Source organism: Vicugna pacos, chromosome 12 (assembly GCF_048564905.1).
Source record: "Vicugna pacos chromosome 12, VicPac4, whole genome shotgun sequence".
In the NCBI taxonomy this organism is placed as follows: Eukaryota; Metazoa; Chordata; class Mammalia; order Artiodactyla; family Camelidae; genus Vicugna; species Vicugna pacos.
In genome coordinates, this window is record NC_132998.1 from 721,241 (window position 1) to 740,200 (window position 18,960).

The 18,960-nt window shown below is 48.0% G+C and overlaps 1 protein-coding gene across 3 annotated transcripts; it reads left to right on the forward strand.

The window, feature by feature from the left end:
• Nucleotides 1–322: 322 nt before the first annotated feature.
• LOC102538573 (diacylglycerol kinase alpha) lies at nt 323–18,897 on the forward strand. 3 transcript variants are annotated; one of them, XM_031683390.2, is made up of 24 exons: nt 323–498; nt 5,752–5,899; nt 6,327–6,400; nt 6,731–6,863; nt 7,112–7,186; nt 7,649–7,698; nt 8,063–8,137; nt 8,338–8,457; nt 8,571–8,685; nt 9,248–9,336; nt 9,473–9,592; nt 9,794–9,892; nt 10,075–10,158; nt 10,398–10,471; nt 10,610–10,684; nt 11,082–11,167; nt 11,258–11,347; nt 16,554–16,714; nt 16,966–17,030; nt 17,228–17,318; nt 17,602–17,800; nt 17,908–18,028; nt 18,222–18,282; nt 18,547–18,897. In XM_031683390.2, the coding sequence occupies exons 2-24, from the start codon at nt 5,836–5,838 to the stop codon at nt 18,628–18,630; spliced, it is 2,205 nt and encodes a 734-aa protein (XP_031539250.1). In that variant the 5' UTR covers nt 323–498; nt 5,752–5,835; the 3' UTR covers nt 18,631–18,897. The 3 variants fall into 3 exon arrangements, with proteins under 3 accessions (XP_031539250.1, XP_072828536.1, XP_015106893.1); XM_072972435.1 differs by lacking the exon at nt 323–498 and adding an exon at nt 1,182–1,278; XM_015251407.3 differs by lacking the exon at nt 323–498 and adding an exon at nt 5,136–5,277.
• The last annotated feature ends 63 nt before the right edge of the window (nt 18,898–18,960 follow it).

Below are 18,960 nucleotides of genomic sequence, written 5' to 3' on the forward strand. Positions count from 1 at the left end.
ACAAGGCTATCTTGAAACAGTCTGAGAACTGCTTAGATCCCTCTGTTTCCACTAGAGGGCCTCATGTATTCATTCCTTCTCTCCAACCCCCACCAAAAGTATGTCTATATTATGTGTGTTTGTATGTGTGTACATACAAACACAACATAACGCACAATACAGACATATACCTTTCCAATCAGAGTTCTCCCCTCCCCACTCTTCCATTACTAGGTGTACGAGGGAAGATTCCAGGAACTCAAGCCTTTGTTACTGTGCCCTATTTCAATGAAAGGTAGGAGGGGGTTAGGGCGGGGCCAGGGAGCAGGATGCCTGGGTCCCCAGTTCCTACCAGTAAGGCCCTAGGCCTCTGTCTTTCACCCTTGCTCTACCAGCATCCATGCTGCCCCAAGAGCTCTAACAACTCCAGAACAGATTCCAGACAGGAGAAGCTGAAAGGATCTCCTTTCACCCTGATTTGTGGCCAGGGCCTTCCATACCACCTGCCAAGGCCAGCAGGTAAAGTGGGAGGGTTCGGGCATGAAGAAAGGGTGGACGCAGACCAGAATGCTGTTTGCACCTAAACCTCAACCCGAGAATTAAGGGAAGAATCTGAGTCTTGAGAGAAGATGTCCTTAGCCTGGGGAAAACAAATCCCTGACATCTAGGGTTTGGGTTTAACCTAGGTGAGGAGGCAAAATGGCCAGATTCTCTCAGATAGTGTCAAGCAGTGGAGCCCATGGTGGCAGAGTGAGTGAGTGGTTTTAGGATGTGGAGTCTGGAACTCTGGACTCCTGAGTATGAATTCAATTCATGGTGGATGGAAAGGAGTTGGGAAGAGAAGTCCCCAGGTGGCAGCAATTAGGAGAGGGTGAGACGCTAGTTGGGTGGACAACTGACAAGCTGTCCCATCAGTTACCCCGCCTCCAACCTTGGCCTCCAGGGGTTGGGGATGCGGGGAGCGGTTTTGAGTGGTTGAAAGATAAAAAACAGAGCTGTTATATCGGGGCAGGAATGAGTGGCTCAGGAATGTAGAGAAAGTGGCACAAATCAGAGCCCTGGAGATATTCGGGGGAGGAGAGACTCGGGTCTGGTGAACTAGAAGTTCCCGAAGTTGGGGGCGCCGGGAGCTGGCGCGGGCGGGCGGGCGGGTCGGGGTGCGGGGCGGGCAGCTGTGTCGTCAGGAGCGGGGCGGCCCCGCGGCGGCCGCGTCTGCCTGGCCCGTCCCCTCCAGCCCAGCTCAGGCTCCAGCTCCCGCGCCGGCGCTCCAGCTCCGACCGCGCGCCCTCCGCCGGCAAGGTAGAGACCCCGCGAGCCCCCTGCCGCCTCCAGTCCTCCCGCTCCGGAGCAGGCGGGGGCAGGGGCCACGGGAGGGGACGCCCCAGGGGCTGGGGTGGGTAGGGCTGCTGGGCCGAGAAGGAGGAAGCGTGACAGCTGGAGCGGGCAGCTAGAAGGGTTTGCGCCAGGAGCTCGGGGCAGCGGGAGGGCTGGCTCAGAACCCCGTAGGCTGCTTTTCCCCCAGACCTTCCCCCGCATCTCTCCCGATCACTCGGACGGATGCTGAAGCCGGCTCCTAGGGACGCGAGTCGGAGGAAAGTCCGTTCTGGAACCTCCGCAGAGCTGCACGGGTAGAGAAGGGTTCTTGTTTGGCCTCCTGGTCTCCAACTTCCCACCCATCTCCTTTCCACACCTGTCACCGGGAAGTTTCTGAAACTCCCTGGGTCTGAATCCCACTTTTCTCTTTTAAATGGGGGAAATGAACTTTGCCGGGAAGAAATGCAAATGTTACTGGGCATCTCCTCAACCTCATAACATATGAGCCCACATCCCCCAACCATGCCAACATCGTAACTTCCTCCTGTACCACATAATGACACCCCCCTACACAGACACACTCACATGCACACACCACCCTCCTAAACAAGCAACACTACCATCTGCGACGTTTGTGGAGGCCTAACACATTTTGAGGCTTCAAGCCAAATGATTCCCTCTAGGAGCCACTGATGGATAGCAGGAATGGGCAGTAAAGATGAGACCTTCTCTCGGTCCTAAGAAAGAGGAGGAGGTTGCAAGCCCTGGTGTGGTGAAGGGATTCAGAAGTCCAGGTGATCAGGGGAGTGCCTGCTCCTTGGGGTGTTTTGCTGGGTCAGCCTGAGTGTTCCGGGGGCATAGCTGATTCTTGAGTAATGGTAAACCGACATGACTTGGAATGTTAGCAATGAATGTTACAATGAAGAAGGAAACTTGAAATGTTAGCACTGGTTTTAAAAATCATATTTATCTCTTGGTTACCAGTAATTTTCATGTTTAAAATAACATCTAGAAGACCAGAGGCACTAAGATTTAATCGAATGGACTAAGGACAGGATGTCTCAAGTCTGGGTGTGACCCTGAAAGAGCTGCTTTTTCTCTGGGCCTCAGTTTCCTCCTCTGTAAAATAAGAGAGTTGGTGCCTCCCAGCTCTAAAGATGTTCAGGGTACTCTGCCTCCAAGTCAACTTCTTACTTTCTGACCCCCAAGTTTGTAGGGGCAGGCAGGGAAAACAGGAGAGAAGGGAAGCGTGAGTCACAAATAGCTGGCGGGCGGGCAGCAGACCCCGCCCTCCCAGCCCTGGCACTCGCCTGAACTAGCCCAGGTTATAGCCTCGGGGTTGGGATGGAGAAGGACAAAACTGGACTCATTCCAGGTTTTTAAGACCCTGGACAGCTGAAAAAAAAAACCCCAGAAGCCCTTATGGCCAGTGTCTCAGCCCAGGGATGTCCTTGGACCCTGACAGTCTAGTTTCTATAGCCACCTCCTCACACTCCCAGAGGCAAAGTGCAGGATCCTGATACTACATGTCTGTGCCTGAGATATGACACAAGAGGGAAGGTATACAACTGCTGCTGGGAGTCCCTAGAATTTATGCCTTCCTGGTCCAAGGCATTATTTTTCCTAATCTCCAGATGTGTTTCTCTAGCTACCACCCTTGTATAATAATAATTAATAGTAGTAGTAGTAGTAGTAGTAATAATAATAATAATATTCATTGCCTTCTTTCTCTGTGCCATGCAATTTGCTGAGTATATTGCGTGTATTACCTTATTAATCCCCAATTTGTGACTAATTTGTCTAGACACCCATTTTACCAGTGAGGAAACAATTTCAGGGAGATGAAATAACTCACCCAAGAGCTAACATTCCAATCCACCTCTATCTAATTCAAAAGTCCATTCTCTTAACCTCTACTGAATACTACATTTAAGATCTAGGGGGGTAGGAAGGTTATTGTGAAAAGAGAGGCAAAAGAGAAGTATTGTGTCCTCTCTCCTGTTTGTCCTTTTTTGCTCTCTCCCTGTCGCTTTCTCTCTCAGATTTCATTTCCTAGAAGCTTGGAGCCATCTAAGAATCCCAGGGGTAATCAGAGAGGCTAATTAAGCCATACAGGCCCCATTAGCCATAAGACTATTATGTATTCATTAGATCCGTTGGCAGTAGAAGTTGGATTATAGTCATTGAAAGGGCCAGAAGGGTGGAGTCCTTTCTCCAGAATATCTGTGTCCCAGAACCCCCTTCTAAGAGTTCCCAGAGAGCCTCCAGAACGGGAATAGTATACTACACAGCAGTGAGCAGCAAAGATGTCCCAAGGGCAGAGGCTATAGAGAAGGTTCTTGCATCATCAGAAAGGAAATTCTAGTAGGCCCTAACTGCTTCCTTAAGCCTGACCCAACAACCCTCAATAAATGGGCAGAGGGGAGATAGAAGGTCAGAGCCTTGGGTGGAGTACCACAATAAGTACTTTCTAGCATCATTTATTCATTTAACAAATAGTTATTTAGCACCTACTGTATGTGCTCCAGATTGTCTCATATTCCCCTGATTGTCAGGATGGATACTCTGGCATCCCATTTAACCATATTTTGATTCATGGTCCCCAAATATGATTCCTTAACTTTACACAACTATTTGCACAATCAGTATGGAACATTTGCAACAAGATGGGCATTAGGTATTGGGGATCCAGTGGTGAAAAAGACTGACAAGTCCCTGCCCTGTGGAACTTACATTTTGATAGGAGAAAACAAACAATAAATAAAGAAGCTAATGCATTGGCAAGACAATTTCCACTTGTGATAAGCTCCCAGAAGGAAACAAAGGAGGATGCTGTGCAAAGGAGAGGGGCAACTTATGACAGAATGATCAGGGAGGTCCTCCTGGAGGAGCTGACATTTGAGATTAGGCAAGAAGTCAGCTCTGCCAAGAGTAGGGAAGGGTGTTCCAGGCAGACAGAACAGTCAGTGTCATGGCCCTGAGCAGAAAGGATTTGAAGTGCTTGCGGAAGAAAAAGGAAGGTAGTGAGACTAGAAGGCAGTGTGTGAAGGGGACAGTGGAACAAGAGGAGGACAGAGAGACAGGCATGAACCCCGTCATGCAGTTTTGGGGTTAGAGCCTTGGCTCCTCTGCTTATCACCTGCCTTGGGAAGTCCCAGCCTCTTTGAGCTCCCATTTCTTCATTTGTAGGATGGCTATACCAATAATTCCCTCCTAGAATTTGATTTTACTTGTTAATACAATAATAGCTACCATTCCTTGTAAGTCTTCTATATGCCAGGCATTATACTAGGTACTTTTCATACGTTATTTCACTTAATCCTTGCAACTATGAAATTGGGTATCATTCGCCCCATTTTATAGATGTAATTTGCCCAAGTTCCACAGTGGTATCAGAGCTAAGAATGGGACCCAAATATGACTAACCCCAGTTTTGTTTGACTCCAAAGTGGTGCTGTACTGTAATACTGTAAGATATTATTGTTATTGCTGTTATTGAATCCTCAAGGCAAGTTGCCCTCTGCAACCTGGCCCTTGGGTCAGTGGTCAGCCTGATCCACATGGTGGCCCCTCCTTGGTCCCTGAGTCCCATAGTGGAAAGTTGGGGCTCCCCAAACACTGCTAACCTAGCGGAATGGAAGGAGGAACCCCGCATCAGAGACTCCCGCCCTCAGCACAACCCTCCTGGAACTGAGAAGCCAGGCAGATGCTCAGCGCCTTCCTCCCCTGCCTCCTCCCAACCTCTCTGCCTGGGTCCCCGCCCTTCCCCTGTGGAGCTCTGCAGGGCGGAGGCGAGGCGGGGCCGGGGTCGGACCCGGCGAGAGCTGGTTCTGTGTCGCGCGCGTCAGAAGCGCTAGAGGTCGTTGCGGGGCGTGGGTGGCTCTGGGAGTGGGTGGCTGAGCGGAGCTGGGGACCGGGGCTGGGGACCGAGGCTGGAGGCGGAGCAAGATGGGGTCGCAGCCAGGGAGGCGTTCCGCCATCTCAGTGAGAACCGCCGGAGGGCCGGGACCGCGGGATCCGAAGGGAGATGGGACGGAGCGCAGGCCCGGCAGAGACCGCAGAGACTGGGGGTGGAGGGAGAAAAGGTAGAAGCAGGAGAGGGACACGCTCACAGAGACAGATACAGCCTGGGAACGCGGGGCTGGGGCGCGGGAGGCGAGGGTGGTCAGGGATGAATCAAATTAGGGGAGAAATCAGCGAGCTGGAGAGGGATCCAGAAATGTTGGAGAGAAAGTCAGAGATGAGACAGAGAAACAGAGACAGAGGACAGACACTGTCAATGAGAGATAGAGACATAGGGGAGAGGAACACAGGGAAAGGAAGAGACTTAGGGAGGGACTCAGAGACGAGGAAAGAACAGAAATTATAGTAGCAGTGGAAAATGAACAGAGTAGCTGGAAGCAAAGAGGCACAGACAGCTGGCTAGTCCTGCCACATGCTTTTGTTACCTTCCTCCAGACCTACCTTTGGAAGCGGAGGTGCAGGCACCGGAAGTACTACTACCAAGCTGCCTTTGCAGCCATCCTTAGGAAAAAAAGAAAGATGGCCAAGGAGAGGGGCCTAATAAGCCCCAGTGATTTTGCCCAGCTGCAAACGTACATGGAATGTGAGTCTTCCTCTCAGCCCTTCAGTTCTGGGGACCTCACTGTTAAAGAATCCCTTCTCCTCCTCATTCCCACCCAACACCCCCTGTTTCCTCCAGCGGCCCTGAGACAGTGTGCTGCTGAGATCTGCCTGGCTGGAGAGGGGAGGAGAGGGAAATGGGGAGATGCCTGGGGTCTCAGCTCTCTGCCCACCTTCTCTGAACCTTGACCTCTGGCTCCGAGTCTCAGAGAAAAGAAGTAAAGAAGGCAACCACCTTGGAGGATCTGAACTGTTTTTCTCTCTGTATTTCTGTGTTTCTTTTTGGAATCTCTTCTTTTTTCTTCTCACTGGAAACTTCTTTCCTTTTGGCTGTCTCGGCAAGAATCTAGCAGAGGACAGGGAGAACTGAACCAGACTAATGCTCTACTCTCACTCTCTTCACACCCTAGACTCCACCAAAAAGGTCAGTGATGTCCTAAAACTCTTTGAGGATGGTGAAATGGCTGAATATCTCCAAGGAGATGTGAGTGGCAGCTGGGAAATCCTCTCCATCCCCAACTCCTCCCATCTTTGTTTTTGCTACTGCATTGTGATGGCCAACTTCCAGGGATTATTCTGAGCCCAATCCTTGCTGTCCTCTCTAGATTCCCCAGTGCCCACTGTCATGGCAGCTATTGCTTTGGGACAAAACAAGAGATTCCATTAACTCAGACCTTAGCCCAAGAAACCATATTCCCGCTTTGGTTGCTTCTCAACTCTGCACTTATTGTCACTGTCCCCACCACTCTTGATTCGTCAGTCCCCAACTCCCGTCCTGTAGACTCCCCCAGGGTAATGCCTGCTCTCATCGTAGGCCATTGGGTACGAGGGATTCCAGCAATTCCTGAAAATCTATCTGGAGGTGGATAATGTTCCCAGTCACATAAGCGAGGCACTGTTTCAATCCTTCCAGACCGGTTACTGCTTAGAAGAGACTGTAAAACAAGGTATGGTCACGTAGGTAGGACTGGGCTGGGCCTCTGGAAGAACAAATTAAGTGTGAGTTCTGGGGTGAGAGTTGAATTGAGTCACATGTTGGGGGCAGGGTAAGAGGAGAGAGGTGGAGAGTGGCCAGACAGGTCTAGGAGCTGGAGGGAGGAAAGTTAAAGGGAAGAGTTGGAACGAACAAGGGAAAAGAGAAGAGCCAGAGTGGAGGCAGCTGCAACCTCAGATCTGCTGTACTTTTTGTACCCAGATGTGGTGTGTCTCAGCGATGTCTCCTGCTACTTTTCCCTTCTGGAGGGTGGCCGGCCAGAAGACAAGCTAGAATGTGAGTTGCCATTCAGAACTGGGAGAGGGGAGGAAAGGTGAAGGGAGAGAAGGTATTCCCCAGCCTTCCTTCCCTCATTTTTTCAGGACTCCTAAAGGCTGACAGGGCCAGACAAAGGTGGGGCCAGAGAATGGGCCCATTTCCTCTCTTCCCCCAGACTCCTTATACGTAATGCCATCCACCATAGTCACCCCAGTCCCCGTGTCTTATATATTTTCACGTGGGTGGCCTGGGATGTTCTTGGGATGTGGGAGGTGTCTACTGTCTCCCCTGTCAGGTCCACCCAGGGTAGCATCCAGGCCTGTTTCCCCTCCCTGTTTGTCTTCTGTCTCAGTCTCAGCCCCAAGTCCTGGTTGTTCATCCAAAATGTCCCTCCTTATCTCTTTGTTTTCCCTGTATTCTGTTATGAATTCTCTGGGTATTCCTCACAAACTGACCCTGGCCCCCTGAAACACCCCACAGTCACCTTCAAGCTGTACGACACGGACAGAAATGGGATCCTGGACAGCTCAGTGAGTTGGGGGACCTGTATGCTGGGCAAGGGAGTATGTGTCCATTTGTCTGTGCCCTCCTGTTCCCAACTCTTCCAGGATCTTAAGAAGCAGAGGAAGCTAGAGGGAGAAGTTGAGTCCTTTAGGGCTAAATTTGGGAGTAGGTCCCAAGCTCTTGACTCCCAAAAGAGGATGCTGGAGACATGAACTGGGGGCTGCCTTGCACACATACAAACTCACATAGACACTCATTTACTTGACAGAGGCACCTGAGGATTAGAGGGGGTCTGCGGGTGGAACTTAGAAGCCCTGATTTCTAGAGAAGAGTTTGGATGCTGGTAATGAGGGGAGATATGGCTGTGGCTCTTACCCTCTTGGCCCCCAGGAAGTGGACAAAATCATCATACAGATGATGCGAGTGGCTGAATACCTGGATTGGGATGTGTCTGAGCTGAGGCCGGTAAGGCAACTCTTCCTGCATGGCCCTTCTTATACCTTCTCCCTGATGAGTCCCACGTCTCCCTTACCTCATCACTGACAGGCAGGCTGGTGCCCTTGGCTAGGATGGCTAACCTGGGTGTCCTAGGGGGCAATGGAGAAGTGTCAGATCTGAGGGACTACTCATACCAAAAGTCCCCCCCACCTCCATTCTCTGTTCAGATTCTTCAGGAGATGATGAAAGAGATTGACTATGATGGCAGTGGCTCCGTCTCGCTAGCTGAGTGGCTCCGGGCTGGGGCCACCACTGTGCCCTTGCTAGTGCTGCTGGGTCTGGAGATGGTGAGTAGGGGAGACTTGTGAGGGTGAGTAACACGGTTGCCTTGGGTTGTGCTTGTCAGAGGTTGGCCCTCTAAGAGCTTAGACACTCCCCAGCATCTGCTGTGCCCTCCCAGACCCTGAAGGACAATGGGCAGCACATGTGGAGACCCAAGAGGTTCCCCCGACCCGTCTACTGCAACCTATGCGAATCGAGCATTGGTCTTGGCAAACAGGGGCTGAGCTGTAACCGTGAGTGATGGGACCTCAGGGCATGGGAGCAGAGGGGTAGCCCAGCTGTCTGTGGGAACACAACGCTCTGAACTTAGAGAGACCTGGGTTTGAATCCCAGGCTCTGCCACTGATTAGTGATGTGACCTTGGGGAAGCCACATAACCTCTTTAAGTCTTAGTTTCTTTGACTGAAAATGAGGTAATTGTGAGCATTACGTAAGTTGATGCAAGAAAAGTGCCTCATGCAGTGCATGTACACACTATTAAGTCTGCAATAAAAATTGGCTACTTTTATTCTTTTTGTTGTTGTTGTTCTATCTGGGCCTCCTTTACATCATCTAGTTCAGTTCCTGGCACATCAATTGAGTGGGATTTGGTATGGGGTAGCAATTGCTCTTTGAGGGGGAAGAGTGAGCAAAAGGCACACGTGTGGGAGGTGAGCACCCACCCCAAGCTTTTCTACCGTACCCTCAGAGCAAGGGGTTATATGTATCGTTTCAGTAGGTGATCTTGCCTCACCCCCAGGTAAGGAGGGAGGAGGGGCTGCAGCAAAGGCTCTGCCCTTCTTCCCTCTCACCTAGTCTGTAAATACGTCGTTCACGACCAGTGCGCCATGAGGGCCCTGCCCTGTGAAGTCAGCACCTATGCCAAGTCTCGGAAGGACATTGGTGTAAGTGACGCCATGCCCACCCAGTCACCACCAGCATCCTGGCCCTGGCCCTGGCTCTTGGCCCGTTGCTGCCCTCAGCCCTTCCCGGAGTCCCTGCTCAGACCCTCTTGGACAAGAGATTGCCTTCTTCCCCAAGGTCCAGGCACACGTGTGGGTGCGAGGAGGCTGTGAATCGGGGAGATGTGACCGCTGTCAGAAAAAGATCCGAATATATCACAGTCTGGTTGGCCTGCATTGTGTGTGGTGCCATCTAGAGGTCAGTTTGGGAGCTACCCCTCCAGCCTTGCTTTGGGGCCCCTCCCTAAGCTGCCCTCTTTCCACGCGCCTCCTCCAGCAGCATGTCTCCCTTACTGTCACAGTTGCCCTACACCCAAGGGCTCTCTGTCAGTACCAGACCCCAAGTTGAGAGGTGACAGGATTCCCTCCACCATCTCTCCATGCCTACTCTGTGTTTCAGATCCATGATGACTGCCTGCCAGCCATGGGCCCTGAGTGTGACTGTGGGCTGCTCCGTGATCACATCCTGCCTCCATCTTCCATCTATCCCGGCGTCCTGGTGAGACCCTTGGGCAGCGGCTGGGAGAGGACAGGAGTGCTCCCCTAATTTAAACACAGATGCATACACACAGTGCCATTTAGAGCAGAAAGCCTGTACTTTTAGAATTCAAGTCAGACTCTCATCTGCTTATGGATTCATACAATCCAGTTTTTCTTCCTTCTGTTTCACTCCCTTCCTAGGTCTCTGGACAGGAGCGTAAAATTAGCAAAACAAGCCAGAAGACCATAGATGATATAAATTTAAGCCCCTCTGAGGCTCTGCGGGTAAGGGGTTAGAGGCTTGAGTTTCGTCTTGGGGGCCAGTTTTTCTTCACTAGAGCCCTCATGGGAGGGGATGAAGTGGGAAGCCTGGGGAATGGTGCCTACTCTGCAGAAGCCCCACCTGGTAGGGGAGGGGAAAGCCTCTTGAGAATGCCAGCCTCTGCCCCTGTCTCCCGGGCCCATCCCAGCTCTGACAAAAGTCTGCTTTCCTTATCCCTCAATGTTTTCTTCCCTCAATGCAGATTGACCCTGTTTCTAACACTCACCCACTTCTGGTCTTTGTCAACCCCAAGAGTGGCGGGAAGCAAGGGGAGAGGTGAGGAGATATACTGGGTCTTCTAAGATGGAGACGTTGGGAATCTGTGTGTATGAAAGGGACATACCTTGAGGAGGGCATCAAGAGAGTGGGGTACAGAATATCCCCTGCCATGATCTTTCCTTTTTCCCCACACAGGGTGCTCTGGAAATTTCAGTATCTACTAAACCCTCGACAGGTGTTCAACCTCCTAAAGGATGGTCCTGAGCCAGGGTGAGTGTAGTTAGGGGCTGTGTCACAGTGTCTGCTTGTGTCTGCCTGTCGGTGTTGGAAGAGAGCAGGAAAGGGTACATGTTGCGAGGGGAGGGCTAGGGGAGCCAAGAAACCAGACTTGCGAATGCTGCTCTAACTGGGTATCCCAACTTCTGAATTCTCCGGCTTATCTTTGTTCTGCTCGCAAAGGATGTAGATGCCAATTTCTCCCTCACCACTGAGGAATGGCTATAACTTCCCCATTGTACTTTTCCCTGCCCTTAATAGAAAAAAGTCTTTGGACGAAGGGGAAGGGGGTTGTATGGAATGAGAGACAAGAAGTCCTCTGCCTGTCCAGGAGTTGGGTAGCCTCAGTGCTGTCGTCCTTCCTCATCTTCTCTCTCGCCTTTTGTCTTAGACTCAGATTCTTCAGAGAGGTTCCTGATTACCGGATTTTGGTGTGTGGTGGAGATGGCACAGTAGGCTGGATTTTGGAGACCATTGGTCAGTGAAGGGAGAGGCTCCGGGCAGGGCGCGGGGCAGTGGCCTTCCAGAGCTAACTCCCTCTATTCAACTCCTCACCTGCCTCCCCAGACAAAGCCAACTTGCCTTTTGTGCCTCCTGTTGCTGTGTTGCCCCTGGGCACTGGAAATGATCTGGCTCGTTGCCTAAGATGGGGAGGAGGTAAGTGGTTAGAAATTGTTTTCCTGGAGGGATAGGGGTTGAAACGGAAAGGCACATAAAGAAGACATCTAGGCATCTGGTGTTGAAAAAAGGTTGGTAGAGAAGAGAGGCAGAGATGAGTAGGTCCCAAAGTGGATTGTCCCAAAGGAAGAGAGCTTCGGAAGAAGCAAGGATCACAGTCTGAACCTAGAAGGGTCCAGGGGTGACAGTCTTCTTCCCCATAATCTAAAAATATCCCAAGTCTTAGGACTCAGAGAATCAAAGAATATGGGGGTGGAGAGGACAATGTGGGAATAAGGAAGGTTGTATAAGAGCCAAGCCAGATGCTGAGTGATGGAGCTAGCAGGGAGCTTGGCCATGATTCATTCATTTATTCAACCAGTTACAGTTGAACAACATGGACTGGAACGGCGCTAGTCCACTTCTATGCAGACATTTTTCAGTAGTAAATCCTATAGGACTACACAGTCCACCATTGGGTGAATCTGTGGATGCAGAGAAACAGTGGATATGGAGGGCAGAATATAAATTATATGCCAACTAACCCCAGTGTTACTCAAGGGTCATCTGTAATCAGGGGTCATTCATTGATTCATCGTGATTTTTTCCCAAGTCTATTATAACAGTCTCCTAACTGCTCTCCAGTTTCTAGTCTCTATTTTCTTTCAAAGAGAAGGAGTTTAAGGGATGGTATTGGTAGATAAAGAGATCAGTGTGGTGAGATTGTCTTGGAATTGAGGCAGTTGTCTTGGAAACGAGGCTCTTGAATTCAGAGTCCAGCTCTGAGATCTCTCAGGAGAGTATGGAGTAGGGGTCTGCTAAGGACAGCAAAAAGGTATTCCAGGTGGAAAAAGTTGTGAAAGTCCAGAGGAGCCACCAAACAACATAGTGATGCATTAGGGAAGGTGAGTGTCATTCTCTGTGACTTGGACATGGAGTGCACAGTGGGAAGAGGGAGGGCTGAGTTGAGCAGGGTCCAGATTATAGAGGTTCATGGATGCTGTGCTGAGGTGTTGTGAACTTTATCCTGCCGGAGACTGAAAGCTGACAGTCCACGGAAATGATTTGTATTGTATTGTGTACCTTGCTGTTTTTTTAATCTGACCTTGGTTATTTCTAAGCAGTGGGTCATGTATTCTTCAATTCACCACAATTCCCTCAGCTCCTGACCATTCATTCACTTTACCTTTCTAGCCACTGAGACACTTGAATATGCAATCCTTGAACCATGGGGAACTCTTAAACTCATGAAAGATGTAATTAAAAGAAAAAATAGGTGTATATATATATTATACTTCTATATAATAAAAATTACTCCTTACATAAAATATTATTCCAGAAAGTAGAGATATCTCTGCATATTATAATTTAAATCTTATATATAAACATATGCCTTTTTTTTGGCCAGTTCTTAAATCCTCAGCATCTGACTTTGTTTTCATTTATAGTATTAGACACTTCAAAATCATGAATTTTTGAGTCTTCACTTCATGTTCTGCAAATGAGACTTTCACAGCAACTTCTGCTAATTCCATCTGAATCATGAAAATAGTGATATATATATGGGACTAATGAAAATCTGTGTTGATATTGAAAAAATGATGAGATTTGAAGAGGGGTTGATGAAAAGAATACGGCTATGGGAGCATGATGGTGGTTGGATTGAGGAAGGAGGCAGGACCTCAACTGCAATAGCCTAGTCAAGGGATGATGAACACAGAAGTGATGGCATCAGTGGAGTCATGAGGTAGAAGCCACAACATTTGGTAACTAATGGATTGTGCAGGAGGAGTTGAGGACAAGTCTAGGACATCTTCCAGGCTTGTGGAATGAGCAGATGGGGGTACCATTTATTAAAATAGGAAATACAAGTGGAGGACTAGTTTAAGGAAGAAAGATGGGTTCAATTTTGGACGTACTGAGTTGATGTACTAGATGTCAGTGGAGCACCCAGATGGAACTATGTGGTAGGTAGTTGGAAATCGATAGAAATTTAGGAGAGAACGTGTTTGAGAGTCATCTGCTCCTAGGAAGTAACTGACATCCTCAGAGTAGCTGAGTTACCAGGGAAAGAGGTAAGAAGAGAAGGTAGATAAGGACAGCCAGATCCTGATAAACACCCTATTTAGAGGTTGAACAGAAGAAGATGAATTATTAAAGGAATCTGTATTAGTGTCCTATTGCTGCTGTAACAATGCCTTAAAACAACACAAATTTATTCTCTTACAGTTCTGGAGGGCACAGGTCCAAAATAGTTTCATCTACACTAACATTGAGATGTTGGCAGGGCCATATTTTCTCTAGAGGCTCTAGGGGAGAATTCCTTGCCTTGCCTTTTCCAGTTATGAGAGGCTGCCTGCATTCCTTATCTCATGGCCCCCCTTCCAACCAGCAGTGTTATCATTCCAGCCTTGGCTTCCGTTGTCAAATCTCCTTCCATGGCTCTTCCATCTTGCCTTTCTTTCACTTATAAGGAGCCCTGTGATTACCTAGGGCCCAGCCAGATAATCCAGGATAATCTCCCCATCTTAAAATCCTTAATTTAATCACATCTACGAAGTGTCTTGCCATTTAAGGCAACAGATTCACAGAGTCTGGAGATTAGGATGCGGACATCTCTGAGGGGCTGTTGTTCTGCTCACCACAGAGACTAAGAAGAAAGAGAGTGGGTCCTCTGATACCTAGAGGTATTTTAGAGGCCAAGTGAGGAGTTTCATGAGTTAAAATGAGAACTGAAGATATACCGTTGCTTTTGGCAGGAATTATTGGCAAGTTTGCCAAAAGAGCTTCAGCAGGGTGGCATGGAGAAAGACAAATTACAGTAGGTTGAACCATCAATGGAATGTGAGGAAGTGAAGAGCTATTTTTTTCATCTTTTTTTTCCTGATTACAAAAATGATACATGCTTGTGGTAAAAAATAATTCAAACATTTCAGATATAGATGCCAAGAACGTGAAAGTTCCCTGTAATCTACTTCCTAAAGTTTAGGAGTCTATTCCTCCATTTCTCTCTAGATTTCTCTCTATTTCTCTCTAGATACATACTAATATATATTTAAACAATGAGATCATTTACTGATGTTTTTCTTCTTATTTTAACCAAACAGTTCATCTTGGTTATCATTATATTTCAATACAATCAGGTGTGTTTCACTGTTTTATTGCTGAACAGCATTCCATTGTGTGAATATGTCGTAATTTATTTAACTAGTCGTATATTGATAGACACTTGGGTAGCATTCAGTCTTTTGTTACAAACCGTGCTGCAGTCTATCTCTGCACACAGATGTGAGAATTTCTCTAGGAGAGATTTCTAGAAGTGGAATTGCTGGCTCAAAGAATATGAACATTTTACTAGTTATTTTATTTGTTTCAAATTACACAAATAATGCATCAGTACATTTTCCCTGTAAAAGATTTTAAAAAGTAAAATATATGAGTCCTTACATACAGGTCTCCTCTTCCCTCCCCACTCCACCACCAAATTCCACATACTTCCCCAGAGATAACCACTGTTTTCTATTTGCACTCATTTTTCTGTTTTCACATGCACACATATACAACACATATACAACTTTTAAACAAAGATAAATATGATCATACTATACACATTGGCCTGAGACTTTTTTCATTGACTATGTCTTGGAGAACTTTCCATGTTGGTAGGTAGAGATTTCATTCTGATTTCCATAGCTGCACATTATTTCATGGCATGGATTTGGCATAATTTATATAACCTTCGCCTCCCAATGGGCTGTAGATTGTCTCCAATTTTTTGCTCTTTTAGTGAGTACCTCAGCAAATATCCTTGCACATGCATCTCCGTGCATGTGTTTCTGTGAGAAATTCCTACAAGTAGAATTGCTGCATCAAATGATATGTTTTGATAAAATTTGATGACATTCTGATAAAAGTTGCCAAATTACCTTCCAAAAATGAAATACCAATCTATGCTCCAATTAACAGCAGTTGAGTGCCAGTTTATTCATAATCTCATTAACACTTGGTTTTCTCAATCTCTGTAGTTTGTCAATCTGATAGGCAACAAAAAGTTAACTGATTTACAGTTTTAATTTATAATTATTTTAATTATCAGTAATATTGAACATCTTTAATATGCATATTGGCCATCTGTATTTCTTCTGTGATTGGCTTATTTGCCCATTTTTCTATTGACTTTTTAAATATAGGGATTCGTAGCATTTTTTGAATGTTGAGGAAGTTAGTCTGTTATATGTGCTGCAGATAATTCTTCCCTGTTTGTAGTTTGTCTTTTTTTAGGTGTGTGTTTATTTAACCATGCAGAAGTTTTTTGTTCATTTGGTTGGTTGGTTTTGGGGTTTTGTTGTTGTTGTTAGAACTATTTCTGTTTATTCTGTGGCAATTTTGAAAATCCCAAATATATTTTCTTTACTTTTGTTTGATTTCAGAAGTTTTAACTTTAATATAATTGTATTGATCAGTCTTTTTCTTTTTTGGCTCTGAGTTTTGTACTATGCTTTAGAAAGCCCTTTTCCACTCAAAGATTATAAAAACATTCACTCATGTTCACTAGTATAAATTGTGCTTCAACTTTTTACATTTAAATTTGTTGACTCATCTTGAATTTATTTCAGTGTAAGGGTTGACTTTTACATCTAGCACCATTCACTGAGTAATCTGTCTTTCCCCATTTATTTGAAATGTTATCATATTCTAAATTCCAGTGTATACTTGAGTCTATTTCTGGGAACTCTGTTCTTTACTGTTGAACTTTGTATCGTATTCACTGTGCCAGTGTCACCCTGTTTTGACACCATTGCTTTATGCTGTGTTCTATCTGGTAGAATGAGGAGGGGAAACATCAGAGAAAGAGAGAGATTATTCATATTCATCACTTGTCTTTTTCAGCATTTTGCATTTTCCTGGCTATTTTCTTTACTCTTCCAGATGAATTTTGGCATTTATTGCTAAGTGCACACACACATTTGGGAACATACACCTTCCATGACAGTGACAGTATGGAGAAAAGGGTCAGCAATGGTCTGACCTTAAGACTGGTCTGTGGGAGCCATGACTGAGCACCCTGCCCTTTCACTACTTAGGGGTGGGAGGGTCTGCAGAACCAGTTCAGAGGATCCCTGGGAATTTGTGGAGCTGGGAACTGAGAGGAAGTCCCTCTGGGAGCTGGGGCTCAGTGCTAACCTGTCTTCTCCTCCACCCTTAGGGTATGAGGGACAGAATTTGGGAAAGATCCTCAAGGATTTAGAGACAAGTAAGGTGGTACATATGGATCGATGGTCCGTGGAGGTGATACCCCAACAAACTGAAGAAAAGAGTGACCCAGTCCCCTTTCAAATCATCAATAACTACTTCTCCATTGGTGTGGTTAGTGGAGTGGAGCATGGGGGGATGGGAGACGGTGGGGGTTAAGCAGGCAGAGGCCAGAGAAGGGCAGAAAGGGAAGGTAGAGGGTAAGGGAGCTGTGACACAGGGAAATCAGGAGTGGGGTACAGTGGTGTGAGTTGTAAGAAAAGAACATGGGACATATTGCTCCCCAACTGGGGAGTTAAAGAGACAGAGGGCTCTGTGCTGAGAGAGGGGACAGCCTCTGATCTCACACGCCCTGAACTCCCCAGGATGCCTCTATTGCTCACCGCTTCCACATCATGCGAGAGAAATATCCTGAGAAGTTCAACAGCAGGTGAGAGAAGGGGGGGTGGGTGCGGGCATACAGTAGCAGGGACCAGGTTGTGGCCCAGTTTGACTCAGAACTTAGATGGGCAGTGAGACCTCTAGGAAGCCCCTCAACCAAGCCTCCCTGACCCCCATGGGACTGCATGTAGCCCACCTCTGCCTCTCGTCCCCTTCCTCCTGGGGCTGCTGTTGGGGCCGACACAGAATGAAGAACAAGCTATGGTACTTCGAATTTGCCACGTCTGAATCCATCTTCTCAACATGCAAAAAGCTGGAGGAATCTCTGACAGTTGAGGTGGGTGTGATAAGACCCAACCCCATATCCTTTTCAGTTTCTTGTGTCTTAGTTTCTTCCTCCACAGGCGCCCTCGGGAACTCCCCATATTCTTGAACTTATACTTTGACCTCCCAGCCCTCCAATTGTGATTTCCCAAGTTCTCAAGATACACCGGTTCCTGTTTCCCTCCATGCCTTGCTAGCCTCCAAATCCTAGCCTTCCCAGTTCATTGTCTGGTGGAGGGAGGGGTCACGTCCATGATTATGCCATGAGGTAAGGATCTGTGCTCTCCTCCCGTCAGATCTGTGGGAAACCACTGGATCTAAGCAACCTGTCCCTAGAAGGCATTGCAGTGCTGAACATCCCAAGCATGCACGGTGGCTCCAATCTCTGGGGTGACACCAAGAGACCACAAAGTGACATCCATGGGATCAACCAGGCCTTAGGTGCTACAGCTAAAGTCATCACCGACCCTGATATCCTGAAAACCTGCGTACCCGGTAAGAGGAGCAGCCTTGGGAGCTGAGTGAGTGGGACTAAGGGAAGGTGTGACTCTTTGGAAGCACCCTGCTTCTACAAGACCTATCTCCCTACTTTTCACCCCCAGATCTAAGTGACAAGCGGCTAGAAGTAGTAGGGCTGGAGGGTGCAATTGAGATGGGCCAGATCTACACCAAGCTCAAGAATGCTGGACATCGGCTGGCCAAGTGCTCTGAGATCACCTTCCAGTAAGGAAAACGCCAGCCAGGGGCTCTGAGGGAAGGAGCGGGGCCGGGAAAGCGGAAGGGGTCTGGGGACGGTGTGGAGGGGCTGTACCAGATCTTCCTCAGTGACAAAGGGCCTCAAAGTCAACCTAAGAAACAGAGTTTTGGTACTTGGTTGGTAAAGAAATCGCCACCAATCTACCTTGACCTCACACAGCACCACAAAAACCCTCCCCATGCAAATCGATGGAGAACCCTGGATGCAAACACCCTGTACGGTGAGTATTGCCTATGGCTGCCAAAAACTGAACCCTCATGGATCCTAAATTTCCATTCCACAGCTTCTTTACTCCCTCCTGAGGCCCGAAGATCCCTGTGCACCCTTCCTCCCAAATCCTGATTTCTCAGCCCCTGGCCTTCCTACCATGGCCTCTCTAGGACCCTTATAACCCACCCTGAACCCCATGATGTTCCTCAAAACTCTGCTGCTCCAGCCCCAGGGCCCCAGGTCCTGCCTCTGAATGTGCCCCCTTCCCTTCCAGATCAAGATCACCCACAGGAACCAGATGCCCATGCTTGTGGGCCCGCCTCCCCGCTCCTCCAATTTCTTTGGCTTCTTGTGCTGAGAGGGACATCTCAGCCTCCAAGACAGCCTTGAACCCACCTCCTCGTCCCTGGACTCTACCTGCTAGGCTCTGTACATTGCTGCCACACCCTCCTGCCAGCTCAGGGGAGTGTTCCTTCACCCTCACAGTATTTATTATCCTGTACCACCTCCACTATTCCCCATGCACATATGCACACACACACACACACACACACCCCCCACAAACAATACATTTGAAGTGCCTCATCTGAATAAAACGACTTTTTTTTTCTCACTGGGGTATCTGTTAAGTAAGTGGTACCCCTCCTTCCTTTATGCCTCCACTCCTTAAATGACATGGATTCTCCCA